The sequence below is a fragment of the Cuculus canorus genome, chromosome 4 (assembly GCF_017976375.1).
Source record: "Cuculus canorus isolate bCucCan1 chromosome 4, bCucCan1.pri, whole genome shotgun sequence".
NCBI lineage: Eukaryota > Metazoa > Chordata > Aves > Cuculiformes > Cuculidae > Cuculus > Cuculus canorus.
The window spans coordinates 77,466,327-77,482,019 of NC_071404.1; the positions used below are offsets into that span (position 1 = coordinate 77,466,327).

At 47.3% G+C, this 15,693-nt stretch overlaps 1 protein-coding gene across 7 annotated transcripts in view; it reads right to left on the reverse strand.

The window, feature by feature from the left end:
• Positions 1 to 15,693, reverse strand: part of FRAS1 (Fraser extracellular matrix complex subunit 1) — a 163,518-nt gene that overhangs the window by 13,902 nt on the left and 133,923 nt on the right. For 3 of the 7 annotated variants that reach the window (XM_054064301.1, XM_054064300.1, XM_054064303.1), the window contains 20 exons: positions 15,254 to 15,402; positions 14,662 to 14,824; positions 13,798 to 13,933; positions 13,073 to 13,269; positions 12,543 to 12,696; positions 11,780 to 12,043; positions 11,478 to 11,666; positions 10,958 to 11,077; positions 10,336 to 10,515; positions 8,209 to 8,333; positions 7,416 to 7,556; positions 6,754 to 6,981; positions 6,361 to 6,474; positions 4,997 to 5,147; positions 4,134 to 4,293; positions 3,538 to 3,700; positions 2,848 to 3,094; positions 1,613 to 1,957; positions 1,134 to 1,294; positions 649 to 796 (listed from right to left, as the gene is read on the reverse strand). In XM_054064301.1, coding sequence (XP_053920276.1) covers positions 649 to 796; positions 1,134 to 1,294; positions 1,613 to 1,957; positions 2,848 to 3,094; positions 3,538 to 3,700; positions 4,134 to 4,293; positions 4,997 to 5,147; positions 6,361 to 6,474; positions 6,754 to 6,981; positions 7,416 to 7,556; positions 8,209 to 8,333; positions 10,336 to 10,515; positions 10,958 to 11,077; positions 11,478 to 11,666; positions 11,780 to 12,043; positions 12,543 to 12,696; positions 13,073 to 13,269; positions 13,798 to 13,933; positions 14,662 to 14,824; positions 15,254 to 15,402 — 3,535 coding nt within the window. Of the gene's footprint in view, positions 1 to 648; positions 797 to 1,133; positions 1,295 to 1,612; positions 1,958 to 2,847; positions 3,114 to 3,537; positions 3,701 to 4,133; positions 4,294 to 4,996; positions 5,148 to 6,360; positions 6,475 to 6,753; positions 6,982 to 7,415; positions 7,557 to 8,208; positions 8,334 to 10,335; positions 10,516 to 10,957; positions 11,078 to 11,477; positions 11,695 to 11,779; positions 12,044 to 12,542; positions 12,764 to 13,072; positions 13,270 to 13,797; positions 13,934 to 14,661; positions 14,825 to 15,253; positions 15,403 to 15,693 lie in introns of those variants that run through there. The other 4 variants (XM_054064304.1, XM_054064305.1, XM_054064306.1 and 1 more) reach the window with 4 other exon arrangements.

Consider the following 15,693-nt stretch of genomic DNA (forward strand, 5'->3'; position numbering starts at 1 on the left):
ATGAAACTGGTTCCTTCCATATTATTTTGGTGCTGTTGCAGAAGACAGGGCTTGTGGTACAGAGATGGTGTCAGTACAGGGATGGTGTGGTTGTGAGGCATGTCAGGAAGGGATTACACCAGGACTCAGTACTAAACCGGATGCTATGTCTTAAAGCTCCATCCTACTCTCTGCGGACAAATAGTTTGCAGAAAAGAGGGCTGACCTCAACAAAAGATACAAATGCAGAGATGATTACAGACTACTACAAAGTTAGATTATACACGGTGTGCTTTCCTTAGGCAAGCAAACACCAGAGGCTTTAAAACACAAAAAGTAAACCAGCAATGGGACTTCCTCACATTGCAAGGGGGACTTTAGCTAACAGCAAGGATGAAATAAAGATTGAGCTCGACGCAGAAGAGGCAAAGCATGGCTGAAAGTGAGGGAACACTACAGGAAAACTAATTCTGCACTTCTGAAGATTCCAAGCTCTTGTGGACAGTGAAGTATGGAAAGAAACTAGGCAGCCAAACAGAACGGGAGGATCCCAGGAAAATGGGCTAAATCCAGCCTAGAAATAGCACTACTCGGACCAGCCTCCTGCTGTGAGCAGGTGGCAAGGGGGAGGCTAGGATGGACCAGGTAGAGCTGCCATGGATAACTTACCGTCTTGGAAGATGTCATTAATGGCCACAATCGCTTGGAATGGCTTTGTCAGCTCAGCTCCGTGGGGTGAGCTGAGATAAACAACAAATGTCTCCAGCCCTTCTATTACTGGGTACTGTGCATCGTCCAGGATTGTCAGAGTGCAGAACTAGAAGGAAAGCAAAAGTCCTGCTTTTAGGGATGCAAAACTGTCATCCTTCCCAGCACTCGCATTTGTGTATCTAATGCAAAGGCATTATTTTGATTCATTAATCAATGGCAAGAATGTTCTAGATAAATCTGGCCTATCATTTCTGGGAATAGGCAGGCACCTTTATCCTGGGAGAGGTGGCCTGACCGAATCTTCTCTGGCTGGAGTGCTGATCCTCAGTGGCCCTGAGTGGATTTTTAGAACAGGCAAATGGCAAATACAGGGCATGCACATAAAAAAGAGATAAGGGTCATCGGACAGAGCAGAATCATCAGGAGTCAAAGCGCCAACTCACCTCTTCTGTTTTGCCTGGCCTGAACTCTATTTTTCTGGAGCTGGGAACATAATCAATTCCTGGGCTGGCAGATGGAGGGTCAGATGTCCGAGTGGCACACCACACCGAGACAGGGGTGGAGAGATCAGGTCCCTGACGGAGGACTGGAATCTCAATGTTTCCTGCATCACCAGTTGCACACCAGAGAGAACCAAGATGAGAAAGCAGCCACACCCCACAAACCCTCTTCTTTCCCCCCAGTGTGCTCTTCTGCCCCCGCCGCTGCTCCTGCACCCAGCACAGCCTATCATAGAGGACAACCCCTGGCCTTCCCACAGGGGCAGAGGAAAGAACAAAAACTCTCTGTAGATTTTTTACCATTCTGCTGCCATGCCTTAAATCACTCCTTCCAATACCTCTTCCCGGTGAAATCTTGCTTTCACGGTAAGCACCCTGACGCGTACGGCGCAGCCCTGGGGGAGCTCCCTACTCCTCCTCACCTGCAGCTTCACTGACGGTAAAAGTCGCGTTCCCCAGGAACACGGTAGAGGCATCGTTGGGACCACTGATGAAGATGTTGGCTGAAGCCCGGCTGCCAATGCGTGCATTGTCTGAGGCATCAGCCAATACGATCTCAAACTCCTCTTCTTCTTCGTATTCGCTGTCATCGATCAGTGTGATGTCACATGTCATCCTGGTGACACCCGGACCAAAAACAATGCGGCTGTCATCCGCCATCCCCCGGGACTTGAAGTCGGAGCCGGATTCCAGCATATAAAGGCTGCTTCCCTTGGCTGATTTGGGGACAGTGTAGCAGATGGCAGACACAGTGCTGCTGGTATCCCCTGAGATGCAACAGAAAAACCCCATAACTCTATTGAAATACTTTTACTTAACACCACTCACTTAGATAATAAAGCAGCATAAAGAAAAGAGGGTGAGGAGTAAAGAAGAACACCATCCCTGCTCCTAAACTGGCATGAAAGCTGGCTTAGCTCTGACTTCCAGTCATACTTCAAATCTGCACTCTGGTTTACTGCAATCAGGAAATGAGAGGTACTTGAATACTGAATAACATACAGTACAGTGATAGGGTCCACATAAAACACAGCATCGCGATCACACAGAAGCAGCAAATAAATACAAGGGTTTGTTCCTGATGGGGAGGAATAAATTCAAAAGTAAGGAGCTTTAACTGCATTGCTGAATCTTGCAGCAGAGCTGGGAAAGATTAAGAACGCCCTGTTTTGTTGCTTGCCATTTCAGTTGTGCCACAAAGCTACTTCCAGAAAAAGAATCATCTCAAAAGCCCCCAAGCAAACCCCAAGGAACACCACTTGTTTTGGGGGTCATCATTATTTGCCTGCCAACACGGCACAGTTGTTTGCCAGAGCCTGACAAAGGAATTTACTGCAAAGACTGCTCAGCACCCTTGCAGTAATCCTAGCCATGGGATAAAAGGCTGCAGGATACAGGCACTAAACCACTTCTGTTATCTATACGGAATTAAAATCCAAGCTCTAAGCAGCCAGGCATACTTCACAGACTCTCCACAGGTGCTTCACTTCTCTCGGTCCCCAGTTTACTGCTGGCTGTCGTCTCCAGGGCTCCCCATCTCATCTGCCATGCAGGTTCAGTCTCTGTACCCACAGCAGTGCCTGCGGAGCCACTTTCCCATCCTATGCTGCAGAGCCCTACCGGAGCACAAAACGTTGTTCTGACTGGCTTGACTCACCTTTCCTTTCAACAGCAGCAGAGACAAAACCAGCGCTCTCGCTGACATGGTATGTCTTCCTGTCGAACTGCAGGGTGGGCTCATCCTCTGCGTCGGTGATAGTGACTGTGGCCCGCGTGACGTTCCCCAGCAGAGCGTAGGCTGGCATGCTGAGCTCCACGGCAAAGCTCTCTGTGCTCTCGAAGATGTTGTCATCATTAATGATGATGGTGCAGGCCTTGGTGTCCTCCTGCTCCTCGAACTGCACCTGGAAGGCAGCAAATGGCCTGCTCTCTTTGGACTGAGGTCTGAAACTTACTGTTTTTCCTGCCTTACCCTTGCCTGAGACACATACATTGTGCGTGGGTGGCACCAGAACCCAACCCAAACCACAGACAAATGGCTAGCGGAGGTCAAACGCAGCAGCAAAGGCCCCTACCCCTTCCCACCTCAGCCTCGGTTTTAGCCCTTTCCATGATCAGGAGTGACACCCCCATTCAGGCAAGCCTGAGTAACATTTGCGGTCTGTTGCAAAGCATATCTGCCAACATAAAAACTGATGAAAAAATAAGATATTTTCTTCTGAAAGCAAATAAACCACACATTTTTTAGAATGGAAATATACTCTCCTCTTTGTTTTTATCAGTCCTTTCACCCAGGCTTGATGGCATGCATGGTCAGACCTTCCCTTTCTTGGTGTCCCCAGCTTACCTGCCCTGCGTACTCCACATAGTCCTGCTCTCCTGGCTGTGAGCCAGAGCTGGAGGTGGCCGTTCCCTGCTCTGTGCGGCACAAAACGATCGCGTACTGGTTGAGGTTACCAATCCGCCTCACGGTAACGCTCACAGAGCCTGCGCTCTCTCTGATGTTGTAGCTAGAAACGTATCAAGCAGAGACAAATAATGAGCTGTGTGTTTACATTGACACCGGGCACCACAGACTGAAGGACACTAATATCAGGGTTTTGGACTAATGGCAGCTATTCAGCAAGCCTGCTCCATGGTTTAACCTGGCAGAAACTTCTTCTCACTGACTCGCTCCCGCTTCCATATTGGCTGCCGTTGCCCCCCACTTCCCTAGAAATCAACAGTGTTAATTCAATAGGAATGCCACACGTGATGCTACCGTGCAGAGCAGTGAGACCTCAGTCCCGACGGGGCACCAGCAAAACACAGGCAAGAGTGGTGGTAACTGTCACAGAATTTCATTTCCATGCTGTAGGTCCAACCACAAATTAGAGCCCAAGCTGCCTCACTCCAGATAAGACCCGTCTGCCAAAAGAGTACTGTAAACCCCATGCCATTTACCTCGTGTACGTAAAGCTGAGGAGAGACCACTGGACATGGAAGATGTTGCCACTGACCACATTGGGTTTGCTGTCCTTCACTAGGAACTGAAAGCTGTCCATGGTCTCCTGAATCTTCTCCTCATGCATCACGTACCGAATGAGGCCCTGGTTCACATCCTCTGCCGGGAGGAGATACCCAATGAGCCAACCCCAAAATTCAGCGGCAGTTTTATAGACGAGCAGTGAGCAGAAACGCATCCGCGTGGCCACAGGGAGTGGGTTCTCCAGGCACCCTTTATGCTTTTCTGACTTCCTTGGTCTTACCTGTGGTAGAAGCCAGCCTACGAGCTGTGACAAGACATCCCCATGCCTAGTTTTTATACATAATGCCTCATACTTAAGGTACATTTAAAGCGGTTTTGATGAAATGCAAAAACTATGAGCTTGCTTGGGCAGCACAGATTTCAGCCGTGTTCTATGTCTTAGAGAACTCCTCACCGCTGAGGTGGTTTGGGCTCCCTGACTTTCTGCAGGACAGGACATACACATTTTCCAAGCTTCAGCCCTAACATAACCTAGGTCTTCTTTTTTTTTTTTGGGCTGATTAGAATCACATGCAATATTTGCAGCTTTTTACTACCCCAAGTCAAACCTCCAGCTCTAAGAAGCCTGGAGAAGCTGGGTGGGCTACAGGACACAGGCTGGCATCTATAATGAATTACAGGATTTCTGCAGTTGAGAGTAAAATTCAATTCTGACACACCTTTGAGATTTGCCCCTTATCTTCTCCCCTCCCACCATTTTCTCCCTCCCACACAAGCTATCTTGAAAGGAAAGCTATCTAAAGGAAAAAAAGAACAGTGTAGAGCCCAGCTTCCATACCCTGTGTAAAGGTGGTCACAGTTGTCCCTGGTTTCAGCTTGTTCTCCACATAACCATTTCTGGGACTGGTTGTTATCTCATAAATCAGTTGTTTGTCATCGGTGTCAGGATCTGTCGTCAGTAATTCCTTCTTGGTGATTAGATTGGTTGCCTGGATTAAAGCCAAACCAAGGGAGTAAAACTCGGGAGACCCAACAGCGCAAGTCTGATTGACTGTTCATCCACAATGCCCAACCACCCCTGTGCCAAACCGTTCTCCATGAGGGATGTGAAGGCACAGAACACACTGAGCTGTCTTCAACAGACAGATGCCCCACAAAGTGTTTGACAGCACAGGAAGGATTCAAATTCTGCCTCACATCTGGTTTGTTCAATACAAACGTGCTGTGGCTCAAGGAAAAACAAGTTTGGAACAAGCTGCCCTGCCCTCCCTAGCTGGGGCTAAAAGCTATGCCAAATCTTTTGGTTTCATCTGGAAACCACTGCTCCGCGAAACACGCTGATGCTGAGGGGAGGCCAGGCTTGGAAAAAGTCATTTGCAAACAGCCTCAGGTTGAAGGATTCGCTCGGGACGGTTCATGCTGCCTTACTGAGCCTGCACTCATCCTCTTTCAAATGACTTCACACAGATGTCCTTCAGTTCCACCATGTTTTGCTTTCTCTTTAAAAAGAAAACACCTTTAACAGCAGGAGAAAAAGAGAACTGAACTGCAGGAGTGCTTTTTTGAACTCAGGAATTTGAGCTGAGATAGCCACTTCTTAATACAATTTCTTACTACAGTTCCTTCCAACCCTTTATCCTGCGAAGAGCTGAAGTATTTCCTTGCAGTTAATACTGGGTCCTCAAAAACGAGCACAAGAAAGAGTTTCCTGGGGTTTTGGTTGGACTTCAGCAAAACAAAGTCGTGTCACAGCAAGAAATCCCTATACCACGGTTCTTTCAAAGCCATATATCTCTACTGTGGCTGCTGCAGCACATAATCAAGACTTCTCTGCCATCAGCAAAGCTGAAAATATACCACCCTGGGGGGGAAGGAGAAGAAGCAGGAGCTGAACTGCACTGCAAAGCTCATGCAAGAGCCAAGAAGAGCCTGTCCTGGTAGTCCTGCTGGTGTAAGGGAAGGAGATGGTCCAGGAAGCAATTTAGTGCCCTGGAGCCATGTGGCCTCTTTTAGGTAATGAAGCTGCAGTGCAGGCATCCCTGCATGCCTCTGCCCTTTCCAAGACACTTTGTGAGCACAGAGGGACACCTGTTCCCTATCACAAAAATAAAAATGCTGAAGGATCAGGATGTTCTCCTGTTAAGCTCCTTCTCCTGGAACAGCCTGAGAAACGATCTAAGCTGAGCCCAGGCAGGCAGTTACCTTGCCATCCATGTACTCCAGCCACTGCAAACCCAGGTTGGTGACGATCCTGGGTGTCCCATCATCCACAGAGAGAATGTCCACTTTGAAGCGCTGCGGTGCTGCTGTTACAACCTGACAGAAGTTCAGAGAGACGGCTGTTACTTTGGGAGTCAGAGCCTCATTCCCCATGTTACTCCACTCCCTTCAGCTCTGTTGGGATCAAGGTCCTGGAGTGAGTTTTCACACACAAAGGCTGACACATCATGCAAGAAGCATATGGCAGCACAGAACTGAGAATACTCAGCTTTATCTTCAGTGGAGCAACAGCAGCCAAGTCTACCCTTCTCTGAGGGGAGGCAGTTTTCTACTAGCCATAAAAAGTCTCCCTCGCATCCCTTCTCCTCCCCTTACCTTCTTCCCCCCATCTTCCACAATGAAGAAGGGATTGATCCCATCCGACACAGTGAAAGCGAAGCGATCCTTCAGCGAGTTGCTACCGTCGTGACTGTAGGTGATGCGGTTCTGGTAGATGTCATCCATGGTGAAGGTGGTGGCTTGGTGGTAACGCTGCCCGTTGCTGGTGCGTTCAATCAGGCCATGCCGAGGGGGCTGCACGATGGTGAACGTAATTGACTCAGCCTGCACCAAGGAGACAGAGCGGCAAAGCTGATGAAGTGACCTTAGGAAGTGACCATTTTAATCTATGCTAGGCATGAACTCAGCATTGAGGCTAGGCATAAGCTCAGTTCAGATCCACAGTGTTCAGACAGAAGGTGGGACAGGGCAAGAATTAACTGTGATCACAACTTCTGAATGTTTCCCATGCAGGTTTGTAGCTTGCGTGTCTGAGACATCTCAGATGAAGCCATTTATCGAGCTAGGGCTTTGCTTTGCTCACTCATTTACCTATTCATATATACGAGCTGTTTGTTTGATGTTATCAGACCGTGTATGATCACAGGGAGAGGTGACACTCACTATAATCTCTCTCTCTGACCATAAGCCTATTTTTCTGACAGTCCAGCTGTGCAACAGAAAGGGGAGGGAGGAGGCAAGGGGGAGCCCTGCCTTACCTCTGTGTCAGCGTCTGTTGCTTTAAGCTCAAACTCTGTGATGGTTTTTCTCACACCTTCCTGAACTGTCATCCCGAGGCTTTGCACTACAGGTAAGGAGTCATCCACAGGGTTTATGGTGATGTCAAACGTCTGGCTCACCTGGAACAGGAGGAAAAGGCTCTCTTGATGAATTAATTCCACAAAGAGTGCAACTCCATTGAGACAGTAATGCTTTAAGGAGACCACAGTGACCCACTGAGTTTGGGTCACTGCATTTTGGCCTTGTTAGTAAGGAAACAGGAGCTTGTAAGCTCAGATCTTGTGCACATGACCTCTATCTCTCCCCACTGATATATTATTCCTCCTTCTGTGATATTTATCAACACCCACTTTTCTCTCCCTCCCTCTCACTATAGTTATGATTTTTCCCTCTCAGGAAGAAGGAAGGAGAAACTTCTCAAGGATCTAACTGTGCTTCTGGGTGTTGTCAGTGCACTGGAGCAAAGCTGAGCTCTAGGAGCAATTGGTAAGCAGATGAAAACCAGACACTGAAATCTCAGTAAACCAGTCTCAAGAGGCTACATCGCCTGTGGGTCCCCCTCACCCTCACAGGCCTTGCTTCCTTCCCTGCCGTACCTAAGATCTCTCACAGGGCAAGAAAGACCATCCACCATTGCCAAATGACTACTCCATGTGTGGCTTGTTTTATTTCTTTTGCTACGTGTAACTATAAGAGGAAAACTGACCCCATCACATCCTAAGGAAGCGATAGCCTACTTTTACTTAGGCCAAAAAACAAGCTGGGACATACCTCGTTCGTCCCATCAGAAACAGAAAAGGTGAATGCGTCTGTATGCTTCTCAATGTCACTGGTGTGGACATACCGGATGCTGCGAGAGGCCAAGTCTGCCTGCCTGAAGGAACTAATTCTTGTCCCTAGAAAAAGAACAATAGCGGAAACCATCAGGAGCTAGCAGGACATAACCAGCCATAGGCACTCAGTCTTGGCTTGTTCGGCTCGCTGCACCATGAACCTCAGCTGAGACAGGCATTCAGCCGCCAACAGAGCCAACTAAAATCTTTGCTCAACAATTTTTAAGCTACTGTAGAATGATCCTTTCTGCAAAAGGACAGACTTCTTTCCAGGCTTACAGTTATACCACGGCACCTCCCATTGCCAGGACACCCTACGGAGGAAGTGAGCAAGAGAAGCCGTGAGGAAAACGGAGGATGTAACACTTGGATTTTCACTGCAGCGCAGGACCGATCTGACCAGGGCCTCGCTGAGGGCCAAAAGGCTTCCTGGCCTCAAAGCAGTTTCCAAAACCACCTTCCAAGTCTCTGCTCCCTTTTTCCTCTCCTTGTACCCCTGCATTTTGAACAGATTAAGCCCCATTTTCACCACTGCCTTGCATTATCATCTTTACAGGTCATTAATGTAGGATGCAGACACAGAAAGGTACCCAACAAGCATCTTACAAAGCACTTGAGCCTTTACCTCTGACAGTTTGTCAGTTTTACTGGTCCTAACAACAACAAAAACCCTGACAAAAAGTTTTCCAGCAGTTTATTGTGTGAAACGGCTACTGACAAATACTGGCCACGCTACAAATGAAACCAGGATTTGATAGAAATAAATGAGCTACAGCTGGATGGTTGGCCAAGGCTTCCTCAGAACTCATTAGCTTTAAAGGTTTGCGTTCTCTTTTGAATACGCCAGTACTCTCTTTAGGTTTAGGTCATTGAAATAATGAGAACGACTCTTTTGCAGTGTGTGACTCTGTGTCTTTCTCAATCCATCATAGACATGAAAACCGCAGAAGTTAGAATCATCACATTTTAAATAACAAGAGGAATCAAATCCTTAATCCAGCTCTTCCAGGTCTCCAAAGTGCAAGATTCACTGTTTAGATTGCAATCTAGACAAAAACATTGCAGGTTTTTAGTTTTCTGTCAGCAGAGGGTTTGCTTATTATAAGTTTCCTTCGTTATTCCTACCCTTTCAATGTGTTTACCAGACTTCTTACATTATGAGAAGATAAGGTGAACCTCACACTAAAACTGAGCTGCACTGGATCCGTCTGCATCTTGAAAATACACAGCAGACTTTTCCACCTCAATCTCATATTAACAACAAATCTAATTCTAAGAAGCAAGATAATTTCAGGTAAGTGTAATCTACATCAGAAAAGCACAGCACACGGCAGCACAGACTTAGAGTAATTCAGTCAGAGAGGGGCAGGACACACACTTATCAGTGGGCATGGGAGGCAATTCTAAAATTCTGATCGCATTTGCAGGTAATTATCTTCTGCATTTGACAGAACTGGCCCATTTCCCCTCTCCAAATTACCAGAATTCATTATCCAGCATATCCATCACCCCACAACATACTTTTCCTTTTCATCTAACTTTGTGGTTCATTCCGTTCCTCTCTCCAAAGCACAGCTGGGAGAAAAGCCTGGTGTGTGGGGATCAAGGGACATACTGGCCAAGAGGGGGACTGCAACCAAGTTGTGTGTTCACAAAGGTGGGTTTTATCACCATGGACATTAGGGGATGGATTCTTCTAGGCGTTGTTCTATATGTGGTCAACAGAAAAGGCTGAAGGTTTGCCTGTCAAGCAGAGGCAGCAATAGGTCCTGAAAGAGGAAATTCGCACAGCAAGCTGGCCTGATCTGTGAAGTCCATCAAGCAAGGTTACAACAGGCATAAACTCACCCAGAGGCTGATTAAATCGATTACCGGGCTGCCTTGCCTCTGCTCACCCTATTCTCCAACTCTCTGGGCTAATAACCATTTGATTTCTAACAGCAAAGTTAATTCCGTGCTGCCGCCTCCAAACACATTTGTCCTGCAGTGAATCCTCAGGGCTCAAAAGCCCCTCAAAGCTTTGCTGCTAGGAACACCCAACGGATTAAAAGCCCACCCTGCTGACCTGGGGAGGCCACATGCTCCAAGTGCCCCAACTGGGGCTGCTTGATGAGTTTGTACTGGAGCTGCGTCGGCTCACTGTCCTGGTCAGTGGCTGAGAGCTGGAGGGTCGTGATCGTCTTCGCTGAGTTCTCATCCAAGACCAGCCCTTCATTAGCGATGATGGAGGGGGGAAATCTGTCCTCTGAAAGGGTTAAATATAAAGCTCAATTAAGAGACAGACACTCTTTATTGCTGGGTGTTATTCGCAGCCTGTACTTTGGCTCAAGCAAAAGACAACATACGCACAAACACCTCCCTGACTGATAATTCCAAAACAGGTACCCTGGGCCTTGGGATTAATTGAGGGGACAGTGACATTATAATGTCTTAAAGACAATCTAGATGGTATGAACATACTAAGGGGAATTTTTCTACCTTTGTCAGTGACTTTGTCAGAAGCCAAAGAACAAATTCTTACATCCATGAACTCTTCCCACACCCCAGACTTCAAAGGCCTTTAATTAACAGCAAAAAAAAAATGCACCGCAAGAATTACGTCTTAACTTGCAGTACGTGTGGGATGGGAATCTACGAAGGCCTAAGCTTTGCAGCAAAGAAAACGTAACTTCAGCACTATCTTTTACCTAATACGTTAATATAAAAAAGCTGGTCCGTCTGTTTGTTGCCATCAGCATCGATCACATCAAAGGTGAAGGCGAAATTTCCACCAGAATCGCCTCTCTTGTGACTGTACACCACTTGCCCTGGAAAGAGGGACAGCAGAAAAGAGGTGGTTTATTACAACCTGCATTATTTTCCGTTTCAAACCAGGCTGGCATTATAAACTGAGGGACCTGGGGCTTGACAGAGCTCCTGGATTTGGGTTTTATGACTTTTTCTCTTTATTCTTTTTCTCCCGACAAGTGAGGCTTCTTAACACTTGCTTAACAATATGTTTTTCTACTCTAACATAACAACCTTATCATACTTCTTTGCCTCTCCCTTCCCTGCTTCAGGTCATCCTCTCCCTTTCATAAAGATAGCAGAATCTTAAGTTGGAAGGGACCCATAAGGATTATTGCGTCCGACTCCCTGCTCCTTGCAGGACTACCTAAAATGGCCAAGCGTTACTTGCCACGATTATCTAAAATCAAGCACTCTCACCTTTATTTATGTCAGCCTGAGTGAAACTTTTGACAGGTCCTTCAGCAGAAATCTGGACTAGATTATCAGTTTTGGTCAACTGCAGATGGCCCACTCTGGGATCCCTCTTCACGACAAATCTGATCGTTGTGTCATCTGAATAAATAGCTGCTGCTTTCAAGTGCTGAGCTGTTAGCTGTGCTGCAGAGCCTGGACCAGAGAAAGAAAGTCCACAAGGCTTCAGCCAATCCAGGTAAGCAACTGGTTTAGACTGGACCATATAGCAATCCCAAGTAATACCATTCTCCTCCCTCTCCTCATACCAGCTGGGAGCTGCAGGCCCCTGTTGACAGCTAATGTGGGTGGCTGCTTCTTCGGCAGCTCCATTGAAAACTCCAGCCTCCCCGTCTGCGTGTAGAGACCATCCGTGATGGAGAAGCCAAACTCATCTGTTTGTGCTGCTGCACCACTCTGAGTATAAACGATCAGCTCATCCAAAATGTCCTGGTAAGTGAAGGACGAGCCCGTGGACAGCACATGTCCATGCTCTGGGTGCTCTGCAGCAGTCTGCCTCCTGCGGAGATGACCTGACAAACAATAGATGGATGAAAACGATGGGGAGAAGACAGCTAGCTGGGGACTCCTTCCATGCACAGCCCTTGCCACTTTAACATGGCTCTCGGCTTCACTTTCCACCCCGCCTTGCTCTATCACTGTGAATAGGTGCTAGCTGCTCAGCCCTCTAGAACCGAACCTTGCAAGAGGAAATAGAGTAACACAAAAGAGAACTTCCTAGGGAAATGCATGCAGTCCAGTCCCCCCTTCCCCTCTCCCACAAATAACGAAAGACAGCTCTCAAAGTACAGGTTTGTTGTGAAGTACAATCCCTCTGTGCTGCTGGTCCAAACACGGATTAAATGTTCTTTAAGGTTCCTTCCAACCCAAACCATTCTATGATCCTTCGCGCTTTATACAACTATGTCAGGCTCCCCAAGGGCAATTACAATCTCAAGGGCAATTATAGAGACACACAAACACATAAAGACATTCTCTCTCTTACCCCAATCCCAGCCTGTCAGGACTTACCATGCTCAGGACTTTTGGTAACCACGATGAGGAGCTCACTGTTCTGGGTGTCCAAGTCCTGCAGGCTGAGGGAGGCGTTGGTAACGACCACCCCCGAGCTCTTGCGCACTCGGACAGGCTCCAGCACCATCTTCGGGGGCTCATCGTTCTGCCGCTGCACAGGTCCCAAAGGCACACAGTCAAAAAAGGGAAACGGCCAAGGGGAAAAGACTGCTGCCCACCTGAACGAGATACAAGCTCCCAAATTACTATATCGATGCTGATATCCCTTAACAGGCTACATCAATCTCTCCAAATCTACATCATGATACTTCTAAGAGGGAGGAGAAACCAGAGAAATAAGGCCTGGGGAAGAGGCTGCAATGCACAAGTGGCGTCACAGGGGAATTATGTGCCTATACCAGGGGAAGGAAGCAGATAGGAGGAATGAAACTCCCTTTAATCTCCTTCCCACAGGGAAGCTTGCACTTTAGAAGTCATGTGGCTGTGTGAAAGGAGATGGCTCTGGCAGCCAGAGCGCACAGGCGTACCTGAATTGTGATGTTAATGCTCTGCACCTCAGACTGGCTGAAGCCATCGCTCATGTGAAAGCTGAAAACATCACTCGTTGGCTCGATGCTTTCATGGACGCTCTGGAAGTAATAAATGCGGTTCTCTAGAACATCTTGAAGGGAAAAGGATGCATCGGCGGTCACAGCAGACTCACTCTGCGGGCCAAAGCTCTCACCTGCAAACCAGAATACCACTAGTGAATGGATGTTCAGCTCACTGATGAACTAAAAATAAAACCAGCAGGATTAGGACAAGAACGGCACATTGTGAAGGGTGCAGAAGGACGTTCATTCCTACAACGTGGCTTGTCACCTTTGTAGAAAGCAATCTGCTGCATTAGAGTAGGCATTAGGGAAGCTGCAGTCCTATGCAGAGTATTATGGTTTAAGTAAACTCATGTACACCACTCCTGTTAGGAATACACACAGGAGCAAGCAGAGAAGTCTCCTGGATGAATGTCTTTGAACAATATGGTATAAATCCTATCTTTCCTCGTTAATACAAGGAGATGAGAGAACATTACCACCGTGCTCTGCCACAGCTCTCACAGCTTTAAAGCTCGCTGTGACACAGAGAGGATTTTAGTAAAGTTTGTTCTGTATAACAAAGAAAGCCAAAATGAAGCCATGATGAAAATACAACATATGGGCTCGAAAAGGCTCTTAATGGCTTGGTCTCACAGCACAGAGCAACATCAGTTTACCTGTCTTTGTGTTTTCAATGTAGCCATACATAGGCAGAGTGAGAACCGTGACTCTCAGATCCTCCTTGGTGGCAGAATCATAATCAGCAGCTAAGTGGTGATGAGCCAGCAGAGGGACCCTGCCCCCCTCATCCACCTGGAACGCAGAAGCATACGACAAAACTAATGCAGACTGCATACAAAACACAGGAACATAAGAATGGTTACTGAACAAGTCTGCCCTTATGGAAGAGGTTTCCCTGGTCCTCACGGTGTTCTCACTTCTCTGAAGTCCTGTCCTATCCTTCCCCTGATCTGTTAAGCATGAAATCAGCTGGGATGGGCCGAACAAAGCCTGCCCGGCTCCCACGAGGAGCCTGTGAGTGCTTTATTTGGGCAAGAAGAGAGCTGGCAGAGTCATGCTGACCTTTTGGAAAGCAAGAGCTGTCTTTGTTGCCGAGCGGAGCCTTTTGAAGGCAAGGGAGGGGGAAGGCAAAGCTGGAAAAGAGGAAGGTGACTTCAAAAGGCTTTGATAAGGAGTCTGTGTATCAGTCCAAAGCACCAGATGTTTTCAGACCTGTCTTCTGCTCATCTTTTACATACAAGCTGGTGCAATAAGGGACGAAATATTAAACAGAGATAAGGACACCCTAGGGAGTACCCAGCTCCTGACTAGAACAGCTGTAAGCAGCGAGGTTCAGGGGTGCAGCAGTATTGTCAGTCTCCTCTGGCCTCCAAGGAATCTGTTAACCCTTTGCACTCACAGGATTGCACGTGCAACACCATGTTTCTTCAGTGATCTCCCCTCGGTCCAGGAAAATTGTTCAGTTCCTCATGTCTAAGACATTGTTGTCACTGTTCCCAGTATCCTGGGCAACCACTTACAGTGATGTGGTCAGCAAAAGCAATGAGCGATGGCACTGTGCGGGCAGGCGTGATAGTGATGGTGAACATCTGCCTGTCAAGCCGGTTGTTATCAGCATCAAAAACAGTGAAGTGGAAGATGTCTGTCACTGGCTGATTGCTGGTCTCAAACGTGGTGGAGTAGCTGCGGAAGTCAGAACACAGTTCAGGTCAGGGAGTCTCACTGACAGTCACGCAAATACATCTCACCCCTGTATTTAGAGGCGAAGGACAACTCTTGGAAGCGAGGTGGTATTTGCGTTCCCAAGCCTCCTTCCTTGAGTTCTTTTAAATCACCATTTTGGTGTTGCGTACCTAAAGTCCCACCATGACATGGCAGACAGAAAAATCGCCATAATTTGAAGCTACACCTGGCAGTTCAGACATGCATAAATCCCTGACACCGCGCTCAGGAAGTGCTCTCATCTATAATTTCATAGGATACAAGAGCCAAGAAAGGAAAAAAAAAGATCTTTGATGCATAGCACTAACATAACCCAGTCCAGAGATCCCTGCGGAAAGCCCACTGAGGTTTGAACTGGCATGGCTTGAAGGAGAATAGCTCTTTTGATACCTGATCCTCTGGTTGTTGATGTCTTCCATGGTGAAATTATAAACCTTGGAAAGCTCTTCATCACGAGAGCCAGACTTTCGTAAGAGAGTGCCATATGCAGGCAGAGATATTAACTGGATTCTTATCTCCGAGTCAGGAGAATTGTTGTCCTAAACAATGAAGAAACAAACCAAACCAAGATTAGCTTTTGTTTCCCCCACTAAAAATGGAAAGAGGGGTAAAATGTTTTATAGGGAAATATATCAAGCTGGCTGGGTTGGACGCACAGCCAATGAATTACAAGCGAAGCTCTGTTGGAGAAGAAAGTCAAATGGGTTGACATTCTCAGAATCTACCACGAAATGTATTTTCACTTTCTCTCAGTTCAGAGAGGTTTTCTTTGTGTCCTTGTATCACATCAGCGCAATCCCCCAGACATAAACCTGATATTTTTGCTTTCA